Raw genomic sequence first — 13627 nt, 5'->3', positions numbered from 1 at the left:
AAAGCAGAATAATCACATTTGCCTCACTTCCATCAACGTGAGAAAGTGCGATAACTTTTTTTTTTAAATAAAGAATTTAAGACAGGCCCGCTAAACAGTTGATGGACACAATCGAGACGGCGGGCTGCATGAGAGCGAAGGTACCCTGGGTATTTGGCCATGTGTATTTTGGTCGAAATTTCCTGGGGATATTTTAGATGTTAATAGCCCTGAAGTGGTCTCGGTTTCTTATTTAATTTCTCTCGCCTTCTTTAAATGTAATTCGCCCACAGACTGCGCCGCAAGGCTCTAAACCGCGCAGAAACTCTCTCATCATTTCCACAGCAGAATGGAAATGCAAATTTTGCGCACGGGCAATGCCCTTGACAGAACTCACCACTGCACACAATTAACATGAGCGCTCTGACAGAAGTTAGTGACGAAATGGGAAGTCACAAAAGCAGAAACTGTGCGTAAATGGAAACAATAAAATATACTTTAAAATAATAATTATTATTTTTGTAACTATAATAATATTGATAATTCGTTTAAAAGTTCAATTTACTTTAAAACATCCACTAATGAGTTGCATAAATCATATAAATAAATGTAAAATATAGCAAATTATATAATAAAGTTTTTTAATTTTATAGTTTAATTCAAAAATATTTTTTTTCTCCTTATAGTCCGTTGCTTGCGCGCGCGCGGGGGGGCGTCTGCGGAAGAACTCAGCATCGACAAAATGATCTCAAGTGTAACCAATGAGGGGCGCTGTCCGTCTATCAGCCGCAACAACTTGACACGGACAGCCGGCGTGATTGATCTCGCCCCCTCCTGCCCATTTACGCGTCCCCACTATAATTAAAAATAACGCGCAAAATGGGTTTGGATTTTTTTTTTTTTTTTTTGCATGTCAAACTAAATCCGTGCGCTCAGCAGGCCTACAAAGTGGCTTTCCTCTCTAATTTTTTCTCAATCCGTTAGTTCGTGAGAAATAATATGCACAAAATCATTTTAAAAAATTAGAAAAACATTAGTAAAAAATGTTTTGTTGACAAAAAACGGAATAAAAATGCGTAAAAGTCGCACTTTTTTCTTTTACTTTTAGAATTTCCGGCGCCTCGATTCCCATGTTAAAAAATAACAAAAATGGAGCATAAATCAACTAATCCCCACAAAAATTGAGACTCTCAACGAGTTTTTGTAAACAATAAGTGGGCTGACTGCCTGTTTGTTCCATCTAAAATTCAGAATGATGCGAAGAGACTGTTTGATTAATATTTAATCGAAAAGAAGATCACTTTAAAGCAACCTCTGTGATGAAGCCGTGCAGAGATCTTTTCTGTGGGTGCTAATAAGATTTCCTCTCCTCCTTCTCCATACACTTTAAACATTTTTTTGCCAATCAATCCATTAGGAAACAATGCAGGTGAGCATAATGAAAGTGTTGTCCCAGTGAAGTGCATCGATGGACAGCTGGGCAGCGGCCGGCTGATTGACTTTGCTTTGACATCTGGGAGGCCCGCTGGCCCCTGGCACGCGTGGAGGCTGATGTCGCCATTTACATGCAAATTTAAGGAGATCATGAGGGCCTCGCCCCGTAAATTCACACACAAAAAAAGGAAAAAAAAAAAAAGGAAGAAGACGTCACCCCTTCATTCAATCCGGAGGTCCAAGTGAACATTTTTATTGGAAAGCACGCCTCCTGAGGAGTTTGATTTGGTATCAGGCTCAAATCTTTGGGGGCTTCAGTATGGTCACTGAACAGAAGAGTGCAAGGGGGGGCCCCCACGCGTGTCATCAGCCGGTCATTCAGCTTCACTCTGCAAGATCAGAGTTTACCCTCCACTGGATTTAAAAAAAAAATCTTATAGTTTCCAATCAAACAAACGGGGGGATCAACATTTCTTTTATTTCCAGGCTAACATTTCACCTAATGATGGAGAGCGCATTTTCCACGGTGTGAGCCCACCACGCAGATGATCCCACAGAATGAGCTGAGACGGATTCAGGCTCCGCGCCTCGGCGTGTGCAGCAGCTGACTCCCCTCTCTCCACGTCCAGATGGCTCCTGCACACAGATTTGCATTCATTTTCCTTTAATATCTTCTGAAATAGCGGGACAGCTGCATTTGTTGTCAAATACGTTTTAAAACTCCCTTTCAGGACAGCATCGTTACCTACGTGACGGGTGTGGAGATCCATTTTCCCTCTCCAGTCAACAGTATCAGATCTAAGAGGATTTGTCTCAAAGTCTCCTAATTTGATAATCAGATTTAAATCGCTTCGGTGCGTGTAATCAGGGGTTAAGTTCTAATAAGCGACTTGAAACTGTGCAAAAAAATGAGGGGGGAAATTTACAATCTGTTTGGACCAGACAAAACATTTTTTCAATAAAAAATAACACTTGAAAAAATAATTATTATTTTATTTGAAAACTTTATTTTGACTATAATAAAAAAATATTTGATTTCTATCTTTTGTCCCATTTTGCGCAATTTGGCAATAGATTTCGTAGAGGTGAAAGCAACAGCTTATAATTCACTTATCTTTGGCAGCAGCTATTAACCCTCAGCACCAGCTAGATAGATTGCTCGGGATATAGCACACATCTCTCTTCCTCGCACCCTCCCTCCTCGCCCTTCATCCTCTCCCCCTTTTCACCGCTAATGAACCGAATTGCGCGCCTGTCCCTCTCGGACAGAGTCGGACATGAAGCCAGTTGGCTTTTAAAAGAAATGAATAAGATGTTTCTGATTATTAGTAAATGTGCAGGACGTGCGTAAAATAGGGTTTCCTCCAAGTTTGTGCGTAAAAGGATAAGGAGCGTCTTCTCTGAATTCTTTTGATATTATAACTCGCTTTACAACTTTTTTATTGTTATATATTAATATTAAAGTTAAATGAATTCTTGTAATTAAAAAAATGATCAATGTTAAGTGAATTAATAAATTTGCGCGTGGCACTGTGGAATCTTTTTATGTATTAATTACACATTGATTACAACACCACGCCACGGACGCGCATGCTTCAAGTGCACAGAAATAATAGGAATAAATCAATTACATGAGGAAATGTGATGTTCCGTTATTGAAATGTGATTTATGGCCTGCATTATCGCGCCGATTGAGACGCTTTGAACACGTCAGTGAACGCACCACCTCATTGACTGTAATAATACAAGCAAATTTAGCCCAAAATAAATGGATTAGACTCTTTTCATTTCAATGAAACCAATTAGAGAAATAGCGGAAAGCAATCAATGGATTATTATTATTATTATTATTATTATTAGTATGCATTTTATTAAAATCTTATTATTTTTCATTATTATGTGTGATGGTTACACCCGGTTGAATTTTCCATATGGTTAAAAAAATTCAAACTCACCACATATAGGGCCTAAGCAAGAGGAAAAGTGGAGCGAGTGAGTGTTGTCAGGCTGCTGCACTATGGGGCTGTACCAGCGCCGTACAGCGCCGCTGCATGACAGGAACCGTCAGAGCGCCATATATGGTCAAAACCCCGCCCCCTGCGCGTCATATTCTGACAGCGCCTCTCCCGTGGGTTTAGAGTTTTGGCTCCCGGGAAAGATTTCAGTCCTCGGGGAAAGAGGGCTTAGTTTTGCATGTTCCCATCCATCCTGCACGACGCGAAAGGGCCCCTTATCCACCTCTCCTGTGTACGAGGAACACCTCCACTGGTGATCAGCCTTCGCCTGTGTTTGTCTTGTGGAGAAGCAGCAGCACCTTTTTGCAGGAGTGGGGTTTTTTATTCAACAAGAAGTCCTGAAGGTTTTGGATGCGGTGCTTTAGGGATGTGGGCACTTTGAGAGCGGCATCACCCTCAAACACCAACAATCGATTTTTCTGTGAATAGCCAAAAAAAGAAGAAGAAGAAAAAAAGAAACAATAGAAAGAAAATCTTATTGAACAATTCACTTTTCCAGTCTGTGGATACCGCTCTAACTAAGTACAGCACTTTGAGAATTGTTCACATCGGACGGACTGAAGAGGGAGGCAAGACCTGTGGACCGGGTTTTCCCTGACTCGCAGCGCAAAGAAGAAGACCCTGAAGGATAACGCGCGTGGACGTTTATCTGCCTAATTTCACAGGAGGCTCTTTTTTCACGCAAATTCTCCTAAATGTTTGGGATTCAGGAAACTATACCGCGAGGTGGGACGACGATGAAGGAGGAACCGCTGGGTGGACTGAACTCGGTCCGCTCCTGGATGCACACAGCTGGGGTGGTGGATGCAAACACAGCCGCCCAAAGGTAACGCACGCCAAAAAACGCATCTCACGCATTTTTTCCCTCCTCATCATATCGACCTCTCAATCCCCTCAATACTCTGTATCAATTACGGTCTCCCAATAAATGCCCCCCCTTCGGCTTTCCCCTTCTTTCATTACATCAGATTACCCATTATTGTGACAAATCAAGAAATCTCCCCCCTGCGTACCCAAAGCGCGCGCGTCTGCATCTCCTTTCCATCAGCTTCTCCATCATCTCTCGCATCCCCGGTGTCCGGTGCTTAACCGCTCTTGTTCTCTCCCCGCAGCGGTGTCGGCTTGGCACGGGCACATTATGAAAAGCAGCCCCCTTCCAACCTCAGAAAATCCAATTTTTTCCATTTCGTCCTGGCGCTGTATGACAGGCAGGGTCAGCCCGTGGAGATCGAAAGGACAGCTTTTGTGGACTTTGTGGAGAAAGAAAAAGTAAGCGCTGCATATTTTTTTTTACACTTTAAAAGAAATAAATGCAAACCCTGCACATAATCAGCACGAAATCATGTTCTCTGAAATGGCAAAGGGTTGCTGAGGGGAAGTCACGTGCAATATTGATTGGTTTAAAAAACTCAATTCCGGGGATGACAGCGGGTCGTTGGAACGCCGCTTCATGTCTTTTTTGCAGAAAAATAAATATAAACGCACGTGGCAATCATTTTATTTATGCTGATTTAAAAATTGTGTTTTCTTACAGGAACCAACCAGTGAAAAAACTAACAATGGGATACATTACAAACTACAGTTATTGTACAGCAACGGTGAGTGCGTAAATTTGCGCCATAAAACTATAAAAAATATATATGATAATATATATATATTTTTATTTGTCAAAAAAATCCTCGAAATTCCTAAGTGATGCTCTTCTCTCCATCCCCAGGTGTCAGAACAGAACAGGATCTTTACATACGGTTAATCGATTCCATGACGAAGCAGGTAAGCTGCTGTTTAATTTGACTTTTACGCACAGCTTTTGCTCACATCCACTTTTGTCAAACCTGAACCACCGTGCGTCCTTGAGGTCCACGCACGTCCCTAAAATACATAAAAAATTTCCAAGTAAAAAAAATACAATTTAAATGCGGTTGTGGCCCGAAATAAAATCAAATTACCGCTGTAATAGGAAGAGACGGCTTCCATTTGGTCTGTTTATGTTTGACCTCATAACACCGCCACACTCTAAAGTCATTTTTTTTACTCCGCCAGAGTTTGTCTTTGTGTGTAGACTCAGTTTGCCCAGCATTAAAATTTAAACATAACCTCAGCGCCACATGATCTAATTTGCGATGCGTCAGAGGTCACACGCTCAACATATATTTAAAAAAATGCACCAAACGTTGGGAATTTATATTTTAATAATAATAAAATTAGGTAAATATTTAAAAAACTTTAGTTCTCCGAAAAATGATCCATCGCGCGTAAAGAGCGTGCGTAAAAATATTCCAAAAATAATCAATAGAGGATGGAAATGAAAACACACATCCCGATTTTGCTCTCCATCTCCATCCATCACGTTTTGTTATGAAACGGGGGGCTTAGGTGCAAGGGGCTCCAGGATAGAGCCATGAAGCCTGGACCGCTGGTCACACAACATTCCTGCGCGAATGATCCGAGTCAATGACGCAGAACAAGCAATTTATGGATTTCTGTTTCTACAGCTGAAAACACCGACATAAATCAGGCCAATATAGATAATCGCCGAGTTCCCAGAAAAATAAAAATAAAAAAGAGAGGAAATAAAAAAATGTCAGGTCAATTTATATATTAAAAATAAAAAAATGACATGCGCCTTAACTGGTTCAGATGTGTCACTTTTAAAATTATTTAATCTGAAAGTTAAACCTAATTTTATAAATAAATTAAAATCTAATTTTAAATATCTTCTGCGCGCAAAATATCCTATTTGATTTATATTATGTGAAACGTTTTTTCCTGAATCTTACATTTTGGTGCCGGTTCAGAACGGAGGGAGTAAAAGTGTCTCTCCTTAGAAATGGGAGAAGGAAGGAGGGAGGGATCGAGGGAGGGAGAGAAGAGCGGCAGAACTGATAGCTCCACGCCATCTGTTTCAGCCAATGCTCAAAAATTACTCAACCGTACCGCCAGACACCGCTTTTTATCCACAGAAAGATCATTGTTAGCGGCTCAAAATAAACAACAGATTGCCCATTAACACTTTCCCCCAAATATCCCCAGATTATAAGCATATTGATGACACTTCTATTGGATCTCTCCTTCTGAAAATCTCCCTCTGTCTGTGGCAGCATGATATTGTGGAGATTATTTAAAAAAATACTGTTTATTATAATTATTATTATTTGAATATTTAAATATATTTTTAATATTTATGTAAAAGAAATATGTCATTTTTTAATGTTGTTAAAATCATTTTATAACTGATGCTTCATAATTTATAATTATGGAATTTATTTTTCAGCATTTTATATTGTGATTTTAAATAATTGTTTAAAATTATATTTACAAAAAAAATGTACAAATGATGACTTATTTGAGTTAATGCTACTTTATCTCCTTATTTTGGACCAAAGGCCATAGTTTATGAGGGTCAAGACAAGAATCCAGAAATGTGCAGAGTTCTTCTTACTCATGAAATAATGTGCAGGTAAGCACACATTTTTGTGTTAATTTTGTGTGTATTTAAGTGAAATAATTTTGGAGCAAATGGGTTTTGGCGTGTAGGATGTGCTAAGTAACCACACACACACACACATTGACACTGTCATTTCCCACTTTGATATGACGTGCCTCAACTTTGATATGACAGTGATTTCTTTTTTTTTTTTTTTTTTATGGGTGGGAAATTGATTGTATAATAAACAGTTGGTGACAAAGCACAGAACTTTTTATTTCTCATCCCATTTTTTTTTTACATTTTTAAAACCGCATGCCTGTTTTAAGCCTGTCAGTGTTCTCCCTCATGCATAAACGCTCCATGCTATGTGTGTTTTTTTTTTTTCTTTTTAGCACAGAGTCATTTCTCGGTTGATCCCACCTGTCAACACTGATCAGCGAGCCTTTTAGTGTCATTTAACTGCATAAATCTCAACTACTCATATTGCGCTGCTATTCACCGGTGTCATTGATACTAAAAGGAAAAAACGCCTTTTGTTGTTATTGTTGAGCTCAGCATGAGCTTTGTGAACATTGAATTTGGATACTGTCGGTTAACCTCTCCTTTGTTGCACCAGTGCATTGTTCAACTTGCTGGTTGAGAGTAGGAGCAGCATGAGAGCTGAGAATGATTTGTCTTTTTTCATGCATAAACTCATCACTCACGCTCAATTTATACATGCATCCATCACTTATTTGTGACACGCTGAATATGCTGGTGTTGTCGAGGTAATTTTTTTCCCGTAAGAAGGAAATGCATTTTGCTGCTGAATAAAATAACTATTAGAATTGCAGCCTTTTATCACATATATTACAATTTCAATCTCATTTTTTTTAAACCTAAGACATTTTTTTTCCTTAAATATTTAAACGATATATTTATTATTGTTTTTACTAAATTCATATGTGGTTGACTGAGCTTTGCACAAACTCTTTGTTTGTCTGCCTGCACCATATGGCATAAATCAATCTTATTCACATATGTCTCTCTGTTTTCATTTCAAATGGAAGCTGAAATGATGTATTTGTTTATTTTTTTTTTTTGCCGTTTTTGATTCAAGTCCCAATCAAAGAAGTGAGCGGCAGCTAGCTATAGGCTCAGAGAGGAGATGCTTGAAACATGTGCTGGAAGATAGATTAGTGCTTTTGAGGCCATAATTGATAAATGCCCTGCAGAAATATTGGTTGAGGGTGGCACCTTGCATCTCCCTCAGAAATAGCAGCTTGGCAATTAGAGGTAAACAAAAGCTGAAGCTGTGAAAAGTGACTCCCCTGCCTCCTGGCCCAATCCCCACTCCCCTCCCCTCCAACACTAAGCCAAACAACACAACATGTTGTTTTCAACATTTTTTATCCGCCATCAGCATCAATGGAATTGGGGATATTGAGTGAAGGGAATCTCATGGTAGTTTTTGTTTTTTTCCCCTAAAAATCAAAACCACTCAAGTTGCATTTAGTGAATGTATTTAATAATCTGTCTTTAAAAACACTTTGTGTGTTTCTTCAGCCGATGCTGCGACAAGAAAAGCTGTGGGAACAGGAACGAGACTCCGTCAGACCCAGTGATCATCGACAGGTAGGCTCGTGTGCATCCATCTGTACGTGTGTGTGAGCAGGTGAAAAGTAAAGTGAATGACTGAGTGTCATGCTGTCTGAACGTGTTGAGCGACTAAGGATGAGCCGGAGAACAAATTAGCTCCCTCCCGGTGTACAGACGGCCCTGTTGGGCTGACTCGCCTCTTAGAACCCGCAGAGCGGGAACTGTGGGTGATCCTGTGTGAGCGGCGCAGGGGCGGCTTTCCCAGGTACCTGTGCACTTAGGGGCGGTCACCACCTGGATGGGGGGTTTGTTCGATCACAGGTGGTTCAATCGCAGGAGGATCACGCTGGGAATGCCCCTAATTAGCTCAGGCACCTCGGCGTTTATTCTTCCCGCCTTTGTTTATGACGAAGTTGTCATTAAAACCCCACTTTAAAAGGGATAAACATTTTATGTCAGCTGTTTGGCTCTTATGGGAAGACACATCTGTCGCTTTTATATCACCTCTTTGTAAGAAAGGGAATGCACTCCTGTCGGGACAGTGTGAACATGTTTATGTGTTGGATATAGAGGTGAGGCAGGGGGTGGCAGTTTGAGCGCCGATCTCAATGTAACTCTCACCACGTAGAGGCAGAGGCAGCAATGCTAATGTTTGACTAGCCGGAATCACTGTTTGCTTAGCCGAGAATGCCTGGTATCTGACAGAGGGGACAACTCTCTTATTAGTAATCAAATAGGGCTGAGCAGTTGTTGCTGCCACTCCACTCCAGCGGCTTCTCATGCATCAGGAAGTAGGAGCTGGCTGCCCTGGGAGCCTGGATGGATTACCAGAGCTACTGCTGTCTGAACTTAAACTCACATAGACACACATGGAGATCAACGCGGATGGGCAGACAAACGGACGGGCATCTCCTAAAAAAAAAACATATTAAGTAGGGCTTTTGTAAACATAAATAAACAGACAACTTGAGATGACTCTTGCACCGGATTTCCGCCGCTTTCATGTGTCGCTCCGGGTTTTCACACACTATTGTCGCCCCAATCTACAGGACAAAGCGTGTAACTTAAGTACAATAAGCAAAATGAATGCACGCAGAATTAAAGACACGAAGAAGGGGTGGGAAAAAAAAAAGAACAGGAGGGAAAAAAGGGATCCTGAAAGCTCTACCGGCTCGGATTTTCATTGTGACCAGCCTGAATGGGAGAAGAGTATCCCTTTCCTTGCACAATGAGCAGCTCTGTTGAAACACAAAAGCATATGTTCCTCATTAGACCCTCCCATTGTCTCTGTGTAGTAACTATGAGCCCATCAGCTCACCCTAACAGACCCACACAGGTTCAGAGGGGGGCGGGCGGAGCGGGGAGGGGGCGCTTGTGAAAACTTGCAGGGTTTTAGCAAGAGTTATGGAGGAGGCCGGAGCACGCTGTTGGGGTACGATGTAACATTATTCAAGTGACTCTTCCTGGAGTGCATATGGTTAAGCTTTTAGTTAAGGCGCCCATGTTTTACAGCCATTTCGATTACATCTGTCATTTTCTCATGCACATCATTAGAGGCACCTGTGCTGCGGTCGCTGCTGGCAGAGACTGATTATTTCCAATTGAGTAGAACAGAGCTGAGTGACATAAACCTAGAGGAGAGGCTTCGATTGTTGAATCAGACGCGTCTCATCTGTCTACAATTACAGCATGAAGACCAGCGAGGAGCCCCCCCCACCACATTTTCTTGAGCAACAGTAGCATGGCCGAACCTTAAGAAACAGATTTGGAGTGAATCATTGATGGCGCTCGTACTCGGTAACATTTTCCCAGATGGCAAGAAAGGGGAGGAAGGGGGAGGGGGGGCGGAGAGCGAGCACAGCTAGCTGGCATCTAGCAAGACATTAACTGGCGTTCCCATGGATTTGGCATATCCAACGGAGTTTGGGAAACTTATCATTCCAAATGTGTCCTATTTTCCTGCGGTCAAGCCAGACATCTGTTTACCCTATTTTCTCTCTGAGTTTTGATACAGATTTTCACTCAGATTTTTGAAGAGGAAGGATTCTCTTTAAAAAAAAAAAAAAGAAAAAAAAGGAGCTGGTTAGATATAGGCCCAACAGCTGTCACAAAGTTTCAGCTCTGCTTGGTCTCTAAATATTTCAGTGCTTACATTTGATGCTTCTGCATAATTCATCCTCATTTTTGGATGAAGAAAGGTCCTATTTTTGTTGCGTTTGAGTGGGTTTCTTTTGAAAAAGTAAGTGCAGATTTCTCACACAGAAAGAAGGAAGCAGCGGGTTCATCAAGACCCTAATTATGGCTCTGTTGTATGACCGCATGTGAGTAAAGGAGGAGGTGTAGATTTGCTTTATCAGATTTGATCAGATGGTTTTTCCATTAACAGTACACATAGTGTATCTCCAAACATAACTTAATTTACGGCGACTCCACTGGTCTGGTTTCTGTCTTCACTCTATACATATTGACTTTGTCCTTTCCTGTGTGAAAGATTAGATACATTGCTCAGGCTAACACATGGATTTTGTAATGGGACTGCACATGCTGTTGAAAGGCGAGAGAAAATGACTCATTCTGCCTGTCAGAGGTCAGAGGTCGCATTTTACTCTGGCAAGATTGTGCAATTTCTGAAAGTAGAGCAGAGACAGACAGACAGAACGTGATATCGTTCGGATTTTAATTCTCAGAGTTAAACATCCTGCCTCAATTTACACTGCCACTCACAAATAGTTTGTGGAGCAGACCTAAACATGTCAGCTCCATTTATTCCAGTGGCCGCGGCAGAGCCTTTCACTTCCTGTCACAAAGGTCAAAGAGCGCTGACCTTTGGAGAGAAGCCCAGCCACTGAATAATTCATGACATTGACTTGTTTTTTCTCGTATTTTTTCCCTTCTTTTTTTTGGTCGGCACACATGGTTGTGCTGTGGGAGGCTTTTATTCATTTAGCTCATTTATAAAGGCCTCCCTGCACCTGTTCGTGCGTTAATGCAATTAAATTTTGGCCTAATGTAAATTTTGCTTAGCTTTCTGTTATGTCCCCTCATTAGCGAGTCTGTATTTTCCAAATGACTTTGCGTTATCGTTCATTTGCGGAACACCTACGAGGTCATTTCCCAGAGTGCACGCGACTTGTTGTCAAGTTGTTTACCAGAAACAAAAGACCGCCGCCGTCGCCGCCGCCTTAGAACGCCTCGCACGCCGTCCAACCCCCCCCCCCAGCCTGCTAAGAAACAAATCGGAAAATTTGCGCGCTCCCATCTGGTTTTTGCAGAACTGTGATTACCTCCAAAAGCTGAACAAATGCCAGTATTTATAAGGTCAGCCCTTTATGTGGAAATGTGATGTAAATGAGAATCAGCGAAAGGGGACATTAAACAAAATTAAATTCATTGTCTCCTTTAATGTCATTTACATTTTTGGCTAAGTCATGGACTGTCAAAGAGGATTTCTAAAACCATTTTAATTGCACATCAGCATTGTAAAAAAGGGGGTGTGTTTTCACTGAGTGGCTGTCTTGATAACCTGCACTGAGAAGTCTGTTTATGAAGTACCTAAATGACATGTTTTCACCGCATCTGCAAAGGAGCAATTAAGATGGTACTCAGTAGGAAGTGCTAATCTTGCTCTAAGCTCCCACCATCCTTAATGAAAGAGATGCAGCAGATAGGGTTGACTGAGGCAGGTGTTTCTTTCTCCTTTGTTTGTGTGGGTTTTTTTTTTAGGTCTATAACAGGTTGCAGAGTTCCTCAGTGATTTACGGCGAGTCATTTAAAGCTGTTGACTTCTGCAGGAAATGCCTTCCGAAACCTCTTACGATATTTACGCAAACACCTGCAAACACCTCATTACTCGCGGCTTAATAACATCTTGAAGTTGGATTTACAGATGTGTTTTCCCGGGACAGATGTGAGTTTTTGACATCAACGGGAGACTAAGCTGGCCACCCCTGCTTAAGCCGACGTGATGTTTGACTGAGGCCTGTCTGCCTCCAGAGCCAGAGGAGGAGGAAGAGCAGGAAGTGTTGAGAGCGAAAGCTGTACTTGGCAGCCCTCCTTTGGCTTGCACTTGCTGAAAAAAATGAAACCCAGACCCTCTCTGCAGCCCCGGAGCCAGAACCTTCTTCCCAGTGCTCCAACATCCAGGATTGGGTAATACTGTTCACTAAGCAAAACATTACCTCAAATTATTCTCGCCCTGTTTTCTATTCCCTCCTCCCTCATGTCGGTTTTTATCGCAGTTTGTAAATGTCAAGACACGTACAAAGACGCACAGTATAAATGATATTTTCCAAATTATGCTCACATGTTTGGGTTCACATGAGTGGCGGCTGAACGTAACGCGGTGCCTGATGTTCCCCGGGGACACCCACCTCACTAGGGTAGGATTCCCCAGTGGCATCAGCTAATGGCAAGACTTGACAACAGCAGAGAAGCCGGGGGTGTTGTGTTTTACTAGCGCTGAGCAGGGGTGATGACTTTAACATGTGTGCAGAGGGAAAGACGGGGATGCTGGTGCGTGTGTCTGCGTGTGTGCGCTGTGAGGTGTGCAGCACGAAAGAGTGGCGCGGGCCAACAGAGCGACGGATTCGGCTCCAGCTTGACGGCAGTGAAAGACGAAACATGGTTCCACATGTGTTGAGAAAGAGCAGTCCATCTGTCCATGGAGACAACCCCCCCTCTTCTCTTTTCCTCTTTCCTTCTCTTCCTCTCCTTCATTGCCCCCCCTCCTCTTTCTTCCTTTCCCAACTACTCTTTACTCCCTCGGTTCACTGCTGACAGAAACAAGGCCAAAGCTGGGGTGATGGGATGAATGCTGGGCCAAAAGCAACACTGGACTTTGTATACACACACATGCTGAGGAGCAGGAAGAAAATGTTAGCACAAATAAATATATATATGGATATTTTGTTTGGTGTATGTTATTTTTTTTATTAATTTTTTTTTAAGTTCACCGTCTTAGATTTCGTTCACTGACTTGGCTTACTGCGGTGATTTAAATCCAGCTGTGGAGCAATGTAAGTAATCTATTTTGATATTATGAAAGAAAACAAGCGATTAAAATTTATTCTCCTTTCCCCGACACTGTGTTGCAACGAGCCACCGCGGTGAAAACCTTACATTATTGAAATTAAATCTGGAGTAAATAAAACACTCGCTCTCAAATATTTAGCGGCTCTCTTTTATAATTAAA

The 13627-nt window shown here is 41.7% G+C and overlaps 1 protein-coding gene and 1 long non-coding RNA gene across 5 annotated transcripts in view; one reads left to right on the top strand and one right to left on the bottom strand.

Moving 5' to 3' along the window:
* Window positions 1-869: 869 nt before the first annotated feature.
* Window positions 870-3505, bottom strand: LOC112161579. Its single transcript, XR_002921909.2, has 2 exons — window positions 3369-3505; window positions 870-2049 (listed from the first exon to the last, which is right to left on the bottom strand). It is a non-coding gene; the product is annotated as an uncharacterized LOC112161579 (long non-coding RNA).
* Window positions 3506-3581: 76 nt separating this feature from the next.
* Window positions 3582-13627, top strand: part of LOC112161577 (EBF transcription factor 3) — a gene marked incomplete at its 3' end in the record, with an annotated part of 69453 nt that continues 59407 nt past the window's right edge. For 2 of the 4 annotated variants that reach the window (XM_024296805.1, XM_024296803.1), the window contains 6 exon segments: window positions 3582-4254; window positions 4541-4697; window positions 4963-5026; window positions 5146-5201; window positions 6815-6888; window positions 8404-8472. In XM_024296805.1, the coding sequence (XP_024152573.1) occupies window positions 4124-4254; window positions 4541-4697; window positions 4963-5026; window positions 5146-5201; window positions 6815-6888; window positions 8404-8472 (551 nt within the window). In that variant the 5' untranslated portion in view covers window positions 3582-4123. 4 annotated transcript variants of the gene reach the window in all.

Source organism: Oryzias melastigma, linkage group LG15, assembly GCF_002922805.2.
Source record: "Oryzias melastigma strain HK-1 linkage group LG15, ASM292280v2, whole genome shotgun sequence".
Lineage (NCBI taxonomy): Eukaryota > Metazoa > Chordata > Actinopteri > Beloniformes > Adrianichthyidae > Oryzias > Oryzias melastigma.
Note: the sequence above shows the minus strand (reverse complement) of the source record. Positions and strands in the feature narration are given on the sequence as shown.